Genomic DNA, 21,460 nt, shown 5'->3' with positions numbered 1-21,460 from the left:
CCTCCAGAGAGCTGGGATTAAAGGCGTGCACCACCACCTGGCAATTGGTGTCAGTTTTCAGCCCTTACTCATCTTCCCACCACTGCCATTCACTGAAGTGCTGGCTCAGGTACCATTACCATGTGGAGGCGAATAGAAGGCAGTCCTACGTAGGAAGCTAACGGCTTTCAAAGGCTACCAATGACAACAATTAACAGGTAACTCTCTCCATCCTATCTTCTATCTCTCCATGTCCACTGTCACCTCCTCAGTTTGAGTCCTCTTCTGCTCTTGACTAGTCTTGGTCTGTGGTAGGCAACCCATAGAATCATTGCAGACAAGAAATCCAATTTTGTTACTTCCCTGCATAACACAGGCCAATGCTATTGCTCTTGATATAGTTTCTGTTCTTCTCTTCTGCCTCATTCTGGCCTCTTCTTTGTTCTATACACTCCAACCACTGTGGCTTGAAGTTTCTGTTCCTAGGGTGTTCCACACCCCTTCTTACTACTTTTCAGCATACTGCTGTTCGCCTCTTCCCAGACCACAGAGAAAATACAGTTACTCTCACATAGAAAAGACTCAAAATATTTTAACAAAACTTTTCTCCAGGAATCCACCCAGTCACTCAGATACGGAAGTATCAAAAAGGACTCATGGATAATACACCAAACAATGCAATATAACCTTACAAGTCTGTCCTCTCATTTGGGAAAAGGGATTAGTTCTACGATTATAAGTAAAATGACATCTGATACAATTCCTGTCACCTTCTTTTTAAAAAAAAATCCTTATAGTTTTGAATTACCTTACCCAAGACCACTTAGAGAAACTAGCACATGTCTCAAGATGCCAAACTTGTAGTTAGTGCTATAAGATTTATTTTCTGTCAACAGTGGTATTTAGTATTTGCTGTCCATGACTGTCATGAAAAGAAAAGTGACATTGATTCTAAACTACCCAGAGGTACCAGAAACAGAAGAACATATGGCTCATACTTCCCTAGACCATCCATATTAACTCATATTCTAACATGTGAAAGTCTGATACAAGTTAAGGAAAGTAACTTCATATGGCAAGGACTCCCTTATGTCCAGATATCATTTTAAGAAATAGGAGTTTGTTATTAGGCCTCCATAAAAAATAGCTAAGGTCTATGGTGTATAAGGCTTTACCTGCTTGCAAGTACTCTGGCTGTAGAGTAGGAGGCAGGCCCTCTGGCAGTGGGTAGCCGTTCTTCCTTGCTACAATGAGATGAAATGCAGCACAAAACTCAGGCAAGGTCAGGGCTCCATCACAGTCAGCATCACTGAGTTCCCTAAAGATAAGAGATGTCACATGAGTACCTGTCATGCAGCGTCAGCCTCAAGCATGCACACACAGTTCCCAGATTCCTGCCCGTGGCCTGGGGTATCCTCAAAGTTTCCTAAGCAAACCAATGCGAAATCCCAAGGGTCACCCAGAGGAAGAAAACAACCTGATCTTTAGCAGCAGCATGGGTGACACTTTGTAAATGAAAGTGGAAATTCTTCAGGCTCTCTGATAGGACTGCTTTTCAACACTGAGACAAGGCATAGGAAACTCTAGGGAGAAAAGGAAAGTGATGTCTGGGGTTCCGAACTTATCTGACAGTTGCTTGATAAGTGCAGGCCGCACAGTGTGAAGAGTGCTGGAATTAATGCTGGAAAAGGGCCAAGGAAGTAGAGACTCAGCCACTAAGGAGTTCATTCAGAGCACGGACATAGGCACTTCATTGGGGGGTTGTCTTTTTTTCAATTTTAAGGGAAAACCTGAATGTTTCCAAACAGTATACATTTTGGTAGCAATTCAATCTGCATGAAAATGTCATCTTAGAGAGCTGGGCGTGATGGTACACACCTGTAAGCCCAGCACTTGGGAAGCAAAGGCAGGAGGATCAGGAGTTCAAAACTAGCCTTAGCTACACAGTAATTTCAAAGCCAGCCTGAAGTACATGGGACCATTTGAGAATATAGAGATAAGACACAGGATGGGTCAAGGGAAGAAGGAAGAGGGAGGAGATGGAAGGAAAGAAAGGGACAGAGAAAGCAAGAGAGCAAGAGAGAGAGATTGTGTGTGTGTGTGTGTGTGTGTGTGTGTATAGAAATACAAATAGGGGTTGTAGCCTGTAGGAAAGGGGGAAAAGACAAGACCTAGTAAACTGGGAACATTGGGGGCAGGGGAACAGTGGAAGGGGAGGGGGAGGAGGAAGAGGAATGGGGAAAATGTATAGCTCAATAAAAAAGAAAAAATAGAAAAATAAATACAAATAGGTTCAAGAAATACTGGATGCATCATATTTTAATATAAAAGCAGCAAGACAAACATGAAGGAAGGGGATCTTGAAAAGGCTTGTCTTCACTTCAGTCACCATCTCACACTAAAAGACACAGACTTATTCACTGAGCACAAAAAACACCCATTTGCCAAAAGAACTAAGACCCCTTAAGCACCAACATCCTGTGGTGTACAGACACAAGCATACTTGTATTAGGACAAGCATAGTGATAAGACTTGTATAAAACTGTACTAAAAAGATACTGCTATTGGAAAAAATAAAAAACATCTCTAAGGGAAGGTCTGTAATTTTGCTTTGGACCATTTACATCCTCCTATTCCCCTCAAGAGTCTTGCTCTAATTCAGAATGCACCAGCCCTGAAACAGCTGCTCCCAGGAGGGAGGTGTCTGGGAACTGCTTCAGATGCTGGATGGAGAGTATGCCATTTAGCCTTCATGCACTGTCTCAACAAAAAGACAGGAAGCTCACAGCTGCCAAAACAGACTATATTCTTTTTTAAATGGTCACATTTTTCCTACCCTTAAAATCCAACATAAGGCTTGTTGCAAAAAAAAAAGCCAGACTATATGTATATGGCTGAAGAACCTAAATCCAGCTCAAAATTCCAGCTACGCTGGCATGTACAGTATGACTGGAACAGTTTTTCAGTAAGACTGCACAATATATGGTATGCAGCTCTAAATTCCATCACAATTTTGTAATGTCTCATGAAAAAGCTTTACATAAATATTCCGATGTTTTAATATGTATTTATAACAGCATGGTCCACAAAGGCAGGAGTTTATGGTGCTGAGCATTTTCATAGATGCAAAGAGAACCATTTGGACCATTGCAACACAGCCCTCCTGGAGCTACAACTGTGGCAGGCCTCAGTAGCAAGGCAGTGCCGACACTGCAGCTGCACAGACTGAATTAGGGCCCAGCTGGGAAACACCTGCCAAATTTACAAAGTTCACAGGCGTCTAGAATAGACGAGTTTAACTTCGTTCCAAAATGTTCTTGGACCTTTTGTTCACCCTACCTTATAAAATATTATGAAGAATGGCTTTTCAAGGTCCTCTGGCTCCTTGTCTCACACTAGGTTTATATATATGAAGGATAGTGTCTCACATGTGCACACCTGCCTAGACTGAAATCGGGATGAGAAAAGAGTAATAAGCAGGAAATTTCTTGTACAACTTGTACGTATATGTGTTTGTCTGTGTGTGTATGCCATATGAATACAGTGCCCTAGGAGGCCAGAAGAGAGTGTTGAACCCCTGGAGCTGGAATTACAGGCAGTCAGGAATGCCATGAGATGCTGAGAACCAAAATCTGCCCCTCTAGAAGATCCGCCATGTCTCCAGCCTGAGGAAATTACTTTTAAACTAGTAGCTAATGCTTAGGGTTCATAGTGTACACCTGATACCGTTCATTGTGTTTTTCATATGATAATTCATTTAATCTTCATACCAACAAAACCCAAAGTTCTAGTCACTCTCAATCTGTTTTAAAAAACCATTCAAAGAATAAACCTCAGGGCTAGGAGTGTGACTCAGCAGTAGAGCACTTACCTGATATGTGTGATGCCCTGGATTCAAATCTTACCACCACCAAAAAAAGCTAAAAAACAAAACTTACTGGAGAGGCTGAAGCATGGCACTTACTACAAGACTGAGACCAGTCTGGGTTACGCAATAAGTTATAGGTCAGTCTGGGCTACAGAATGAAACTCTGCTTCAAAGCAAACAAAAATCATGTCTTAAAAAAATTGAGCATATGAAACCACTTGGCAGTAATCGTACTCACCAGATATAAGAGAGCTCTGGGATGGAGAGCTTTGATTTGGTGAAGAAGTTCTTGGCCACAGACCCTGTCAAAAGTCATTGTTTAAATAAGCCATTAGTTCCTTGTCTGGAGTAGCTTTTATGTGCAAGCCTATCACCACTGTTTCATTCAGCAATCTCTACCAAATAACCACAGATGCATTTATTCTACAAGCAACAACAAATCACAGGACTTTGATAAGAGTGGCATATGACTTGCCTAGCACCTCTGAGGGACAAAGACTGTTCTGCATTGTGGCAAAAATGAGAAATACAATTAAAAGGAATATCAAACATGTAGAAAGAAGCAATGACAAAATGCTCATGACAAATGCAAATCATATAAATTTCTGCTGCTTTGCTTCTACCAAAACTGTACATTTTTACTAAAAATTCTTAAGAAAACCTTTGAAATTACTTAAGTAAAAATTATGTTGAGTTTTATATATAAAGAATGGGAAAGTAATGTAGAGCGTGGAAGAATGGTAAGCACAAAAAATGGTATCATTAATCCCATCAGAAACAAAAGAGACATCTTGAGAAATATTTTTGATGAGATTTAAGATCTCTTGATGGCACTTTGAAGAATCCATCCAGGACTCTTTTCACTGTAATTTACCTATGTCAGTTAAAGTTGAGCTGCCATCCCACTGTCCCAGCTGTACTGAAATGCTAGCTTTCACTGAGCTCTTTCATGCCTCCAGCTCTCAGCAGCTTCACAATTCAAAAGTCTCATTTCTAATGCAAGAGAGCATTAAAGCACCAAGTTGTTCTAAGCTAAGCAAAAGCCTCCCAGAGTAATTACAAGTTTTCTAATTGGCCTTAAAGCAATAGGAATAGGTGGAAATCTAGTTGGTAGCAGAGTACTTGACTGCCATATGCAAAGCCCTGGAATACAAGCCCCAGCACTATAAAAACAAACAAAAAGCAGGCCAAGCATGCCTTGCACACCTTTAATCCCAGCACTCAATAGACAGAAGCAGGCAGGTCTCTGTGAGTTCAAGGCTAGTCCGTCCTACATAGCAAGTTCCAGAATAGCAAGGGTTACACAGTGAGACACTGTCTCAAAAATAAAACAAAATAAACTAAATTTTAAAAGGGGATATGATGGATCCTAAAGAAATACTTACTTTCTTCTGATAAATTATTAAGAATCAAAAGCAACGTATCAATAAGTCAACAAGCCTTCTCCCAAAAGGCATTCTGTCAATAATGCTAACACGTGACTCTTGGCTACCAATTCAACCAACCACCTTGTGCCACCTAAGAGACAGAACTTGTTAGCCTATTTATCAACTACGCTATAGCAACCAAGATACAGAGACATTCCCTTCTACTAGTCTGTTTTCTGCTGGATCCTCTCTCTTCAAAGCACAGTAGACACCACCCACTAGCTAGTGCTGGCTTTCACATAGGAGACTATTGTTCTATAGAGTCTCAGAAAAGTTAGGTGGAAGGCACTATGAAGCTGACAGCTATCAAGTTCAGCTGCGTCCCAGATGCCACCAGCTCAAGAAGAGAGCTAAGAAGAAAGCCTGGGTATGCTCTCCTTTGACTGCACCAAATGAAACATGCTCAGGTACTTTCACTCCAGCTCTACCATCAAGCCACCAGAAAAGAGACTCCATGTGTAAAAAAAAGCCCAGAATATATAAGTCTGGAGAAAAAAGTACATTAATAGTGTCCTAGAACCAGGAGGTGAAGACAGGAATAGGCAGTGACTGCTACTAAGTGGGCAGATTATAGAGGGGTGATGGAAAGGTTCTAAATTTAGGTTATGAATCTAGTCTGTGAATGAACTGTATGGTTTAAATACTGTTTTATGATATATGAATTATATCTCAACTAAGATGTTTATTTTAAAAGACATCAACTAAATGTCATTTATGAATTTCTTCATTGTGACCAAATTAAACATTTTAAAGACACCTAGAAGACAATCAGAAAAATTTAAACAGTGAAGACCTGATTATATTTAAGAATCTGTGACTTTTTCTCACATGTACCAGTGAGTTCTGGTTATGTTTTTTTAAGAGACCCAAAGATATATCCTGGAATATTTTTCAAATCAAATGGTCTGGCAATTATATTTCAAAATCATCAAGGCTGAGAGGGAATAAAGACAAAATTACTAGCACTTGACCATGGGGATTTGTTATAGTGGCAAGTCAAGTTACATCTACGCTTGAAATTTTGCAAAAATATAAAGGTTGAAAGAAAATAAAGAAAACTTCTAACAACTACTTATTCATAGTTGGCTAAATATCAGCATATGTTGTGAAAAGACTTAGTTGAGCAAAAGGCAAGGCTACCCTGTTATCAAAATACATAATCTGGATTTCTGCTGTCTTTTCTAAATCATAATGATACAATTCATTTGTTATTTCTATACTATTCTATCTTCCATAACACCATTACCACCAATCACCAAAATGATGTTTGCCTTTACATATATAAGAATATAACAATTATATATGTTATTTCATAGAAAATTAGTCTTACTCCATTCTTCACTGTTAATCTAGAATGATCAAAAACATACTGTTATTTCTCTAAAACTGAAGTATAAGATGAAAGTTTTATAAATTTTTCTTTTGGACTCTACTATTTCACTGTTTGTTTAGTCTTTTGCCTGGTAAAATGTAGGCACATGGGAATTAAATCAGTTCCTCTCAGCTTGAATTTTACATGAGGGCACAACAGGAATGCAGATATTCGATAATAATCCAGAAGAACTGACTGAGAAAATGCTGACCAGTTTTCCTCTCATATTCTAATTTCAAAAACCAGGGAAGAAAGTGTGGAGTCAAATAAATAAGGATGCGCCTAAACTTCTAGGGAACATAAAACATAAGGAGACCTGTGCTGGAAGGCTATACTATGTCTTTGCTCTGACTCTGGTACAATGAGTAAGCAATTTAAGGTATCCCTTGGCACTATCATCTACTATTCCAAGTGCTTTGGCTGAGAAGGTGCAGGGTCTGGGCCAAGTTCCCCCAAATTCCCATTTAGCCCTTTTGCAATGGCAGTATAATTTCCCCCAAGTTCCCCCCAAATTCCCATTTAACCCTTCTGCAATGGCAGTATAATTTCCCCAGGTCATTACCATTCTTTCCTGCATACACACATTTGGTAAGAAATTCCACCTTAGAGGAATACAAATTGGAATCAGAGGTTGTAATATTCATTTTGTAACAACTGATTCTCAAGATGTTCTCCATTATTCCCATGGGAACCATGTTCCAGGACACCATGTTCTCTCACCTGAAATGAAGGAACTCGGGTCTGGCTGGAGGGAGCGAAACTGATTGACATAGTACTCCCGCTGTTCTTCTGTTATCCTCCAGGGCTCATCTGGGTAATTACTGTTGTTGTCCTGCAGTTCTCTCTCCACTGAAAAGGACTTTAAAAACAGTGCTTACAGAACCTTCCTTTCTATGAGACGAGGTATGAGACTTAAACCCTGATGAGAGTTACTTTATATGTTTTTTCACAAGTATGTGTGGTGGCACATGTATGTGGAGGCCCAAAGCTGATATGAGGATTATTCCTCAATAGGTTACCACCTTATACATTGAGGACAGGGTCTCTCAACTGAACCTTGAGGTTTCTGTTAAGGCTAGCCTAGCCAGCCAGCTTATTCCCAGTCTCCACCTTCCAAGCACTAGAATTGCAGGCAGGCTACCATGCCCAGCAGACATTAAATGGGTTCTGGGGATTTGAACTCTGGTTCTCATGTTTGCATATCAAGTGCTTTATCTACTGAGCATCTCCCTAACCTCAGATTTTCTTCTGCTCTGCACAGAACATAAGGCAACAGCGATAACCACATAATGTTTTTTCTTGTTTTTTTTTTTTTTGAGATTGGATCTCACACTGCAATCCATGATTGCCTAGAACTTAATATGTAGCCAAATTTGGCGCTAGATTTTTCTGCAATCCTGCCTCATGCTCCTGGGTACTGAGGTTATGGGGTGAGTTATAGTAAGTGGGTTAATATTTTCTTTATTCTTGCTGCATTTGTATTATATAAATCCAGGAGTCAAAATTACCAAGTCAAACCCATGTCTCTGGTTCCAACTTGAGTAGCAAGTCAAGTCTCACCGAGTTTGTCCTTAACATGTGTGAGTTGGGAATATTTACTAAATACAAAGCTGAGTGATAAGAACTATTGTGGTATTGCCATCAGCAGGGTAACAAGAGGGTGCATCAAATTTACCACTAGAGGGCAGGCATGCCAAATTTGAAGATTTAAGAGCTCAGAAGTCCTCCATGTCCCACTCTCTCCTCCTGGCGGGGTAGGATAGGGGGAAGAGGGAATCATGGGTTGGAAGACAGATCAGGCACCATTGTGACCTCTGGTGATCTAGGCAGATGACACCAATTGGGAAGCTGAGCAATAGTGTAGAGACCACCTCAAATGCCTATTCCTGATAATGAACTTGATGTCTATAACCATCCTGGAGCCTTCATCCAGTGACTGATGGAAGCAGAGGCAAACACCCACAGTTAAATACTGAACAGAACCCAAGGAACCCAGCGGCAGAGAGAGAGGAACGAAGAGCAAATTGGCAAAGAATGGGCTGGCAAAACCAGCAGAGACAGCTATCTGAACAGGGGAGAGCTCTTGGACCCCAGACTGACAGCTGGGAGGCCAGCATGGGACTGATCCAGACCCCGTGAATGTGAGAGTCAACGAGGAGGCCTGGGCTACCTATGGGGTCCTGAGCAGTGGATCAGTGTTTATCCCTCGAATACTAACAGACATCGTGTGTCCATAACACAAAGAGGGATGCTCTCTCTGCCTGGACTCTTAGGGAAGTGCCTGGACCCTACCCTGAATGAAATGATAGACTTTAGATATCCCCTATGGGGAAGGAATTGGCAACAGGGTGGGAGGGTGGGGGGGATGGTGAGGGGGTGCAGGAGGAGGGGAGGGAGAGGGAACTGGGATTGACATGTAAAACAAGCCATTTAAAATAAAAAAAAGAGCTCAGAAGTCTGGAGACCCAATACAGGAGAAAACAAAAGCTAGAATAGGCTTTTGGGGGACAGAAGCATAATGGAAATGCAGAGAGAAACATCTGGGGCTTTGCTCCATCCCTCCCATCTACACCAAGAACACATATTTTTATCAAAGGCCATGTACTTGGAACCAAGAGGTGACCACAAAGAAGGCAAAAGGAAAGGGGGGGGGGGATACGGGACAGACGACAACAAGGGACAGGACACACACCACTCCACCACTCCGTGATAATTGCTGAACTGCCTGGTACTAAATGGAAGCTCCTGCTCCCCTGGAGTGCATTTCTTCTCTCTTGAGAATGAAGCCACCCCAACTAGTTACTGTTCATGATAGCCACGGCTGCTTTCTCCAATGTCATAAGCAACTACTTTTCCCTATCTGTATCGTTTCACGCCTGGGTAGTGTTAGTAGTTTCTTAATAGTTCTCAGTCTATTCTCCAGAACCAAAAACCATGTCTATGAGCTTATCTGTTGCTTTTTACATTAGTCCATCTCCTCTACCTGGCCTTCAGGACTCATAATACAAGCTACTCTTTGCTCACTTGGTAGGTTTCCAACTGCCCAAGTGCTCACATGTCTGATGGACCAAACTTAGCTCTTCTTCCCAAGAAACTCTTACCCTGGTGCCAGTCTGGTTAAATCCTCCTTTTCCATACTTCCTTCTGCTCCAAAGGGCCATCTCCATATCTCTACCATGCCCACACTCATGCTCACTCCCACAACACAGTCTATTACAAAAGTGAGGTCAGCAGCCATGTATGCATGAATGACCTGAATCATACCTGGTATCATCTAGCCAGGTTGGACTAATAGTGGGTAGACACACAATACACTGGCCTCTGAGATGCTTTGGCATAGAAAGTTCTTTTGTGAGATATTCATTCTTAACGATATAAATATACAGACCATCAAGCAGAGAAAGCAAAACCTGACCATATATATAACCAGGCCAGGATTCAGGGCAGGGACCAGGCGTAATTTAAAGCTATGAAAAAGCCAGAAGAATCTGTGAAATTGGGAAAGAAGTGATATTGAGAAAGGAGTGTGATGCATGCCTATAATCCCTGCAACCAGGAGGCTAAGGAAGGGGATCATGAGTTCAAGGCCAAGCTTGGCTGCATAGAGAATTCAAGTTCTACATAGTAATACTGTATCTCAAAAAAATAAGAGTAAGCAATAAAAGAGTAAGAAGGTTGAGTGGAGCAGTGGGACAAACGGGTCTAAAGACCCATAATAGAAGGAGGAGTATGAAGAGCAAGAAGAGAGGCTGTGTCTGCAAAGCTAACTGATTAGAACTGCAGGACTGTGGAGAGACCGGAATGTTGCAGGTCCAAAGGCTAGTTACCTTATCTTGGGCTAAGTTCTAACCTTCCAGAAAAGCTATCCCTTGCTCACCACCTTTGTGTGCAGAACTGATATCTTAGGACTAATAGTTAAAATCCTTTTGTAATCTATTTACTTAGCAGCTCACTAGTTTCTACCAATCCAAAAGCTAAGAGTGTCAACAGATAGCATCTTGAGCCTATAGAAAAGCTTCCCCAATCTTGCTGTAACTGCTTCTGGGATGTACCCACTAATATATTTTAAACTTGCCTTTACTATGGCTTTTTTGTTCTGTAAAACTATGAAAATATCATAAAACTGTTCCAATCTTGGAACATGGAATTTGGGGGTAACGTAAATCTGTGTTTCATGTTCCCAGGCCATGGCCACTCAAAATGGCTACAAAATAAACTATCTCTTATTCTCTTTTTAAAAAGTAACATATGAGTAGAGTTGGAGGGAGGGTGGAAGAAGTGACATAAATACATTACTCATATGACATTCTCAAAAATAAATAAAATTATATTAAAAATCAACTGGGCTTTAGGGAGTGTGGGGGAACTGCAGGAGGAAATGGGAGGTAGTTGTCATCATTTTGTTGTATACGTGTATAAAATCCTCAAAAATAAAGAAAAGTTTAAAATAAAAAGAAAGAAAAGTCTCTGAGTGTTTTTTTTAAGTTTGAGCTCTTTCCAGTATGAGCTGTCTGTCTTTCTGTACTTCACTTATTGTCTAATCCTTGTGGGAGTTTATGTGTTCCATATCTGAGTTATTTCAAGAACAGATAGATAGTAGATAATAACATATGGAGGAATAAATGACTTCCCACACTTCATGAAGGTAAAATAGTCCCCCAAACTGACCCATTAGAAGCAAAATAAGTTAAATTTTATTGCACAAACAGTGACGTGTTCATTTGTCCATTCAGCAGACACTTATTGAATATTAACAAACCCAAACCCTAATTGCAGGAAACATACTGACAGACAAACCTTCTTTTGCTGAGAAAGTTTAGAGCCCAGTAAAGAAGAGAGGCACGCAAACAATCTCAAAACAGTAAGGAAAGTGTTTTGATAACATGAGGTAGGTACCCTTGGTCTTTCCTAATCAAACTCTGGTCCCCACACATATCAGCATGAGTACGGGACTTGTTAGAAATGCAAGTTCTAAGGTCAAATCCCAATCTCCTAATGAACCAGAAGGCCTGTGAGTAGGACTCAGGACTAGATTTAACCCTCTAGGTGATTGAAAGCAATCTCAAGTATAAGAAGCAAAGTCACAGTATGCAGGGCAAGGCAAGCAAAGAGAGTGGCATTCACAAAGACATCAAAACGTAAAAAATGGTCATATACTAGAAGTAGCTCCATTTTTGGTCACATAAATACTTCCAGTGCATGGAAGACAAGGGTGGAGTTGCCTCAATACGGTCCAGGTGGAAAGCAGAGCACATAGGTAACAGACTTAGAGTGTATCTAGAAGACAGTGGGGAGCCACACATAATATTCAACAGGACAATCAGATAATCAGATTCAAGCACAAAAGGATGTTTTCATTGAAAATGACTTAGGGAAGACTAAAGACAGGAAAGATATTTACAACTATTTAAACAACTGAAGCCAGAGACAAATGCGGTTCACAGATAAGGAGGGCTAGGAGAGAAATGAGAGAGAACAAAACCTACATGTAGCCATCAGCGCAGAAGGCTCCACTCCAAAACTGAAATGACAAATCAGTGCCTCTTTCTCAGTGGCAAAGGGCCATCTTACTGCAGGACCCAGACACATAGAACCATCACCTCTGAGGTAATCCCCTCACAGCAATCAGCACAGTGCTATGAATAAGGACCTGAAAAGTCCATCACTTAAAAGAAAACAGCAAAGGTTGAGGGCACTGAAAAATGGGAGTGAACATCTGTGGCAACTCAGCCACCCAAGCAGAGGCCACAACCAGGAAAGGCTCTGCCTTCAAACACATCCTAACAAGCCTGCCTAGCTCAACCCTAGCTCTATTGGTTTTGTTGGCTGGGCAGAGATATTTGCTACTTGAGCCAATTTTGAGCTCTGCCAGTATTTTTAAGAAAAAAATCTATGAGTAGCCAGGTGCGGTGGTACACACCTATAATCCTAGCATTCCGGAGGTAGATGCAAAAAGACCAGAAGTTTCAAACAAGCCTTGACCACATAGTGAGTTTGAGGTCAGACTGGGTTACATGAGGCCCTGTCTCCAAAAAGAAAAACAAGAAAATAACATGAGGAGAAAAAGAATTCTTTCACATCTGTCTACATAATCTACAAACATATGGCTTATTATCCAGTTTCTCTAGACACAGGAGAATTAGAGCTGCTTGTATTTAAAACATTCAACTCCTTGATTTTGTTTCAAATGAAATGCAAATATTTGGTGCTGCAAGTTTATTATCTCTAGGGAAAATGTGCTGTTTGTAATGAAAGAGACATCAAAAGACTCATTAAAAAATAATACTACTAATAAAATCCCCAAAGGTCAAGTTCACCCTCAAAGTACCTTAAAAATCTCACAAAGGTGAATAATATGAATAATTACAAGGAAGCTTTGTCCACTCAGATGTTTAAAGGGTGTGTATATTCTTTCAGCCATAGAACAGTTTGCTCAGACAACAAGACTACCCTGAAGGACTCCTATAAATGCTGCTGCCTTAAGAGTTCAACCATTTCACCCATGAAGGAAGGTAGAGTGAATTTAGACTAAAGTCCCTTTGAAGTTATAACAAAAACTACGTTTAGCCATAGTTTATCAAAGTAATTTAAGGTTCTAATTTTACCATCTTACGTCATTGTTAAACTGTCAAAATCTCTCTGAGTCTAATGTGCAGCACTAAGTTGCTAGCTCTAAAGAAAATTTAAATTTTCACAGCAATGACTAGTCTGGCAAGATATGCAACTGGTGTATTAGAGGCAAGAATGTTACAGAAGTAGCCAACCACTTTCTGGTTGAATTTAAAGGCCACTCCATAAGACAGAATTCATGCATGGTATAGTTAACTAGGCCCAAAGTTCATGGCTAGCTAAGTCATATGCCTAGGAGAGAACCTAAAACCATTATTACTGTGATAAATGAATACAGTAATAAACTACCCCCTAGATTAGTCAATCTCTCAACTTTCATCAGAGAAGCTTCTTGCTGCAGTAGGCAGTGATTAATATTCACAACTGGCTAATGTATAAAGAATTTATGGAGTGACCAGCTCTAAATGGGTAACTACAGCACACCCCCTGTTCTCAAGGCTCAAGGATCATCATGGAAGAGAGTGGCAGAAAGAATGTAAGAACCAGAAGTAGTGGACATGCGAAGTAAAATCATGTTTGACATGACAGTGTCATTGCACACATGAACTCATGGCAACTTCAACTACATAAAGACCTACACAAAATCAAGCCAGCTAAAATCCCAGCAGAGGCGGGGGAGGGGCTCATGAAATCCCACCCCTACCTGAGGAGCTATTGGTAAATGATGGCTGCTGTGGGAGAGTCAGTTTTCTTGGATACTCATGCTTCTGGACCCTGTCCTTCACTCATGCCCATATAGGGGCTCCAATGGAATTTTTAAAAGAGTATCTGGAGCTGGTAAGAAATAGTGGCAGGGACATAGAGAAAAACTGGAGGGGAAGGAAAGGGGGTGGTTTATCAAATATATTATATGCATATATGAAGTTCTCAAACAAAAGAAAGCTATCCCCATGAACATAAATGTTTGGTAATATATATTCACCACTCTACTAAATGGCAGGTACTATAAGTATCTAATATGCCCATTTTCATCCTTATAACTTTACAAAGTAGGCCCCATTATTTCTAATTGGCAGAACAGAAAACTGAGGATTCAATAAAGGAAGTAGTTTACCAAGACCACATGCCTAGAGAATAAAAAGGGCAGAACATAAACATTTTGTCATCAAGCTCTATAGTTATCCATTCATCCTGTAATAAAGAATTGTTTCCTTTTCAGAAAGAACCTAATGGCAATACCTAAATCAGTTTTGTGGCTCAAGGGTCTTTTCTTGATATGTGAATGACTATGTTAAATTTATATCCCCCCCATCATCTGATGCAGTTTTAGACTGCAACGGGTAGATTATTAGACTGCCTAGAAAACCTCTTTTTAAACACATAATTTTTATGTGAGCAGCATTTGGCATGTTTTCACTGTTTAAAGAATTGGGAAGTTGGGCTACAATGCATATAGTCAATTAGTCATTTGTTTACTGTTATTTTCATATGTAACACTAACCACTATCTCCAATTCTTCCACAAGAAGCCAATGTCTTCTCCAGAAGGAGAGATGTCATTTGCAATTGTCAGGGTTTTTCTTGTTGCTTAGAAGAGAAGCAGGAAAAATAAGAAATCAGCAGTAAGAGGAGAATTTGTTAAGGCCACAGACTTTAAGAAATACCATAACAATGTTCTACCCCCATCCTTGTAGGTCAGGTCAAGGCTGCCTGTCTTTGCCAGGATATTCTCCCTTTCACACTCAAGATAGTCTAAGGCCAGATGGAAAACAGATGTTCTAAGAATCTGGGCTGAAAATAAATACTTCTGAGATTTAGTGTACAGACTGAAGGTACAAGTAAAGTGAAGATTCCAGAAGTACTCAGATTGGTTTTCAAATTTGGGGTGGCCCCTTATTAACAAGTTAACTTCTAAGCCACCTGCTTCCCAAACCCAAGAAGAAATCCCAAAACCCATAGGATCCTCTCTTGATCTCCAGCCTCATCTTCCCTCCAACTCCAGGCTCTAATCATATCAGCCTTCCTTTTTAGTTCAAGTGTCTGTTCTCTATGTTATATGTGGCAGACTGGCTTACTCAAAATACATTTACCACATCTTAGCATAACTCCTCATGCTACACAGGTTGCCTAGCTAAAACAAAACAAAAAACTGCACTACCCAAACACTTGGTGCTCGAATTCCAGATGGGATATGGATTCCACTAAAGGAGTGCACCCATGGAAGCCGTATTCAGATCCAAGTTACAGGGTGAAAGAATTGGTGAACAAGGCCTTCATGTGGCTCGCTGAGGTCACACACAGAACGGAAGTGACAGCATTTCCCAATTTCTGTAGCATTTTGTCTATGGCAGAGGCAAGGTTCCCTTTGAAGCCTAGCTTATCTGTGAGGTTTGAAGTATTGTTCCTATAGGCTTAAAATTTCTTCAGGCCTTTCAAAGATTTAATAAGTTATCCGTACTCCCTGCTATAAAGCAATTCTGCTAAACTAGTCAAAGGAACTCCTGTTGTCCACAATTAAGAACCTGCCCAGTAAATGCCTCGTCAAGGCTCTTGCCTAACATGAAAGATTCCTATCCCCACTTTGAAGCTCCATCCTTGCCTACATCATGCTTCACAGCTCAACTTGAGCATCACTTTTTTGGGGGAAGTCTCCCTCACTTTGTAGTCCTATGTTGGATTTTTCTGTTATATGCCACTAAAACACTCATTCATTTTTTTCACTCGTTCATTTTTGAAGTGATTCTCAGGTTTTCAATTCTACATACATAAATGAGATTGTATGATGTGAACTAATCTCTACAGCTTGGCTACAAGCCCTTTGAGAACAAGTTTGCAGTCCTCAATGTAACAATGAAATAGTCGCTGACTCATGAAAGCTACTTAGTAAGATTTTAAAAAAGAAGGATGGATGTAATACCTACCCTGAACAGACTGTTGGAAAGACTGAAAGGGTCAAGCACAACATTGAGACTAAATAAATATACACTCAGTCAGTAGTCACTACTGCTGTTGGAGGAAAAGCCATGACACTACTGCTCAGCTCACATCAAGACAAATATTGATGAGCCAAGGGCTAAAACAAGTATCTTTATAAAGGAGGCTTACATATTAACAGTCTATAAGTAAGAACAAAGAGTCCTGTCTAAGATCTGGTATTCAGTCAGGTGTTTTCAGCTATATCTAAAACACTAAATCAGAGGAGCTTTTAACTAGAAAATCAATGTGTACCCTAACAATACCTAAGAAAGGTCTGGCTACAATAAGCCTTCAGTGCAATACCTCACACCTCACAGTAAATCTACAGCTATTGTTTATGACCATTCTCTCAATACCCACTATCTCTAAATATGAATGCATTCAGACCTTAAGGCAACACTCTGATCAGTTTCAATAATTGCTCAATTAGTATCTTATTCCTAAAAATATCCTTCACCTTCTCTCCCAGATATATACTTCCCTGGAGTTTTCATTCAGTAACCCAGTATTTCTTCAATATTAGCATCTTATAATAAAAAACCTTTTTGCTTTTTATTTTAGAGGAAACTACTAGCAAAGAAACAAAGCAAATAGCCTTTTTAATTTTCAAGAAGTATAGCCACACTGTGAGCACTTAGTGAGCAATACAGTTAAAGATTTTTTAAAAAAGATTTCACGTAAGAAAAAAATAAACTTCAGTATCACTTGAAGTAAAATATTTCTTTCCCCAAGAATAATGGCTACAAAAATAGAAAAAGAACTACAAACAAGCAAAGGCAACAAGTAGACATGAGGCTTGATACTACAAAAAAACAAAAACAAAAAAGCAGGTCCTACTTGTGGTCATAGTGCCATTCAATTATCTGTGGGTTTTATAGTAGACACAGTGGGGTAAAATACACATTAGACACACAAACCTCTTTATTCCTTAGGAAATGGTATGAAGTCCAACTAAGTTTTGAACTCAAATGGAGAATGGATCTGGTAAACATTATCTCAAGTCAAGAATGGACACATATATAAACCTATAAAAAGAATCAAAACAGTTCTACCTCTTTACTCAAACACACACATTCTCTGTCTCTGCCTCTTTTACTTTAGGTAGAGAGACAGAGAGAACTAAATAAGCAAGACACAGAGACAATACTTACTATCTCTACAAACAAATGACCTTTTGACCCTAATCTATACCCAGAAACTAAGTGTGATGGTTTGAACAAGCATGGCCCCTAAAGGTCACCAGAGAGTGGCACCATTTTAAAGGATTAGGAAGTCTGGTCTTGTTGGAGGAAATCTGTCACCAGGGGTGGGCTCTGGGGTTTCAAAAAGTCCATTCCAAGTCCAGAGTCTAGCTTTCCTGCTGCCTGCAGATCCTAATATAGAACTCTCTGCTACTTCTCCAGCAACATGTCTACCTGTGTGCCAACATGCTTCCCATGGACTAAACCTATGAAACTGTAAGTCAGTCCCTGTTAAATGTTTTTCTTTATAAGAGTTGCCATAGTCATGGTATCTCTTCACAGCAACAGAACACTAAGACACAAAGTAACTCAATTTCATTGTCATAATCACATATAAACAAGAAATTCTCATTGCCCACAGACTTGATGTTCTACAGAGCAGAAAAGAAACTTGGGTCTCTAACCTCCTTGAAGTACCTCAAGTGCCCACAACTTATATTTGAAAACATAAGGAGCAGTTTTCCACACACCTTGCAGAATCTCATGAATATAAAATGTCAGCTTATGGTTTCAGGCTTAAGAATGGCAAATCAGGACAAAACCATAAATAGGCCAGACAAAAATTTTAAAAAGGCCTATGATAGCCAGGCATTGGTGGCGCATGCCTTTAATCCCAGCACTCGGGAGGCAGAGGCAGGCGGATCTCTATGAGTTCGAGGCCATCCTGGTCTACAGAGCAAATTCCAGGACAGCCTCCAAAACAATAGAGAAACCCTGTCTTGAAAAAAAAGGCCTATTATATAAAGAAGCAATACACAATAAAGGGCACTTGGAGAAGAACTCTATAACATTAAGATACTCCAATTCATTAATAGATATGCTAATTAATATACAAAGGTTAGTATTTTTCACTTAGGAAAATGACAAAAGTCTAAGTTTGATAACATGTTACGCTTAATAAAGATACCAGAAAAGATATATTTTCTACATTATGCCAAATGTGTAAATTGGTATAATTTATAATCTGAAAATTTATAAAAATTATCAAAGTGTAGACATTTTCACTAAAGAGATCTATGTCTAGAAATTAAACCCATACAACTGAAAACAATGCCATGCTTTCAAGAGCTAGAAGTCAGCAAGAGATTGCTTAAATGGCTTATAAAAAATGCATACAACAAAACACTAAGAGCTTGTATAAGAAAAACACAAAAAGATATAATCTTTGTGTACTGCCACAGAATGTCAGTAAGGCTAGCCAGGCAGTGGTGACACATGTCTTCAATCCCAGCACTTGGGATGCAGAGATGGGTGAATCTCTGTGAGTTCAAGGCCAGCCTGGTCGACAAAGTGAATTCCAGGACAGCAAGGACTACACAGAGCAACTCTGTCATGAAAAAAAAAGAACCAAGTAGTCAGGCAGTGGTGGTGCATGCCTTTAATCCCAGCACTCTGGAAGCAGAGACAGGCAGATCTCTGTTAGACCAGCCTGGTCTAATAGAGCTAGTTCCAGGACAGCCTCCAAAGCCACAGAGAAACTCTGTCTCAAAAAAATGAGAGAGGGGTATTATGAATGAATGAATTCAAGTGCATATGTACATACAAACACAAGAATGTGCACATACACACACATTCTATTTGCTTAGGTTTGTGTAAAATGTTCTGGGAACAATATAAAAAAATCTCTAATTGCCATTAACATGGAAATCCATAATGATCAGATCCCCATTCTTCTGATTAAGTTTCACTGATAAATATACAATTGAGCAATAAACTTTTTAAGTATGCAAGCATCACATATACATGAGTACAGTGGAACACTCTCCTACTTCATGCTGTCCATGGAGGAACAAAGCAGAGATGAATTCAGGCAAAGGTAGGACAAAGGAGGCAAAAGTATAGATAAAGAATAAAGTCCCCACCTGAGAAATGACAAGGAGTAGTTGCTGGCATGTGTGGTTCAGTGAAGCAGTGAGCTATTACAGCTGAAGAGGAAAGCAGAGTCCAAACAACATGAGAGCCATGATCAAGAATGCGAATTAGATATGGTAAGAACCATGAGCAGAGTGACAAATTCAAAGTCAGTATAGGATGAGCAGCTATAGGAGAGAAAACTAAATTTATTTTTAACTGAACTTAAAAACAAAATTTGTACGTAATATGGGTACTATGTGGTATTTCAACACATGTACACACTGCATAATATTTAAATCTCTTGCCTGTTTGTGTTTTTAAAATCTCTTTTGCTGCCAAGCATGGCATCGGTGCCTTTAATCTCAATACTTGGTAGGCAGGGGCAGGCAGATCAATGAGTCCTAGGCCAGCCTGGCCTATACAGCCAAGGTCATGTGGTGATTTTCTGTCTCCAAGAGAATGATGACTAGAGGAAGGCAGGTTATGAGTTAATATCACAAATGCAATGACAGGAGATAACTGCCTGAACCACGAAGTTGAAACAGAACAGACAGACTAGAGTCTGGCACCATTCTGGAATGGCCAGGACTTGGTAACTGAATAGGCATAAGGGATAAAGGAAGAGTCTAAGACAATGACCAACATTCTGGTTCATGGTGATGGGTGATGGAGCCAGGAGAGCTGCTGATGACCTATCAATTCAAAGTGGCAGTGAGTCATCAAAATAAGGCTGTCTGGCAAATGGGGACACATCACCACTAGATTCTACTAGCTAAAGAATAACATGAGAAATGATTTCAAGGATTACTGCATTAGGGGCAGGCAGAGGGAAAACTGTAAAAATTTTCAGCAAAGGTAGCCAAAGAACCAAGAGGATAAGGTATTGTGCACACCAACAATGAGAACATTCCAAGAAGGAGAGCAGTGACAAAAGCTGCCAAGAAATTCAGTAAGATGAGGACTTGACCCAATACAGCTTTCAACAATCCTGGTGAAACACAGACTGCAGAGTTAAGTGGGAGCAGGTGTAGCTCTAAATGCTATGTGGGCAGAACCAGAATCTACATGCAAGATGTCCAATATGACTTGTGAAAAATGCAAACCACAAATGGCCTCTGAAGACTGATAACAGGTAAAAGAGAAAAGAAGACTTGCAATTTCTTTGAAAACTCCTATCATCCATCTACCAAAATGTGTCCAAAATTTCAATGAGAAAAAAAAATCTATCATTTGAACAAAAAAGTGGCTAAAATATTAAGGAAAAACACTGACCACTCCAAAGTTTGGAGCCTTAATTTGACGTAAACACGTCTAAAATGCCAAGCCCATGGGCTAAAATAGCACTGGTCATGGGCCCCTAAAGGTCTTCCCTAGGACTCAGAATTCAGGCCCCCTTCTAACTTTTCATGGCAGAAAAGGAAATTTGGAGTCAGGGTCTGGAGATGTAGTTCAGGTGTGCTGGCTAAGGCTGGGATAACCCTGAACTCCTGATCTTCCTGCTGTGCGCTACTGTTCCCAGTTTAGGAAGCGAGGGTGTAATGATTTAACTAGACCCAAGATAAATGATAAATGGGTGTTTATTGGGGAAGACTTACACAGAAAAATACAAAGAACCGCTGGAGTGCTTCTCTGCCCTTCCTACCGGATCGGCTGACCCAAGAGAAAGACCTGTGCAAGCCAGACACGCCTTAGGCTTCCCTCTTTCCGCTTCCGTCCGCCTGAAGCCATGCCCAAAGGGGTGTGGCCACCGTTGCAGGCAAGACTGCTACAGGTACTTACTAAGCTAGTCTGGCACTTTAACCACTGAGCAACAGCTCCCACTGTAATTAAACAGGAAAGGTCTGAACAGGACGTCACAAATGAAAACAGAACAAAGAGAATAGATTGCCATTAGCACAGAAACATGGCACCACGAAGGGAATTAGTCACTCCAACCAGCTTAGCACTGTACCAAATAAATATTAATCTCCCACCACCAAGAACCTTCACTTCCAATCCCCTAATCTCCATGACTAATTCAAATTGGCATTTTGCTTTCTGTAGCATGGAGTCCAGCCATAGCAATCTGGCAGGCATAAGAAGGAAACCTAGGAGATAAAGAAAGGAAAATAAACCAGTCACAAAAGACACAGAATGATGTCCTGGGCAAGAAAGGCCCCTTGCTGTCATCCTGA

At 40.2% G+C, this 21,460-nt stretch overlaps 1 protein-coding gene across 11 annotated transcripts in view; it reads right to left on the bottom strand.

Annotated features, from left to right (window-relative positions):
• Nucleotides 1-21,460, bottom strand: part of Reps2 (RALBP1 associated Eps domain containing 2) — a 220,605-nt gene that overhangs the window by 97,739 nt on the left and 101,406 nt on the right. For all 11 annotated transcript variants that reach the window (XM_040744098.1, XM_040744093.1, XM_040744097.1 and 8 more), the window contains 3 exons: nt 7,367-7,505; nt 4,086-4,149; nt 1,155-1,297 (listed from right to left, as the gene is read on the bottom strand). In XM_040744098.1, coding sequence (XP_040600032.1) covers nt 1,155-1,297; nt 4,086-4,149; nt 7,367-7,505 — 346 coding nt within the window. The remainder of the gene's footprint in view (nt 1-1,154; nt 1,298-4,085; nt 4,150-7,366; nt 7,506-21,460) is intronic.

This window comes from Mesocricetus auratus, unplaced genomic scaffold (assembly GCF_017639785.1).
Source record: "Mesocricetus auratus isolate SY011 unplaced genomic scaffold, BCM_Maur_2.0 Super-Scaffold_100003, whole genome shotgun sequence".
In the NCBI taxonomy this organism is placed as follows: domain Eukaryota; kingdom Metazoa; phylum Chordata; class Mammalia; order Rodentia; family Cricetidae; genus Mesocricetus; species Mesocricetus auratus.
Note: the sequence above shows the minus strand (reverse complement) of the source record. Positions and strands in the feature narration are given on the sequence as shown.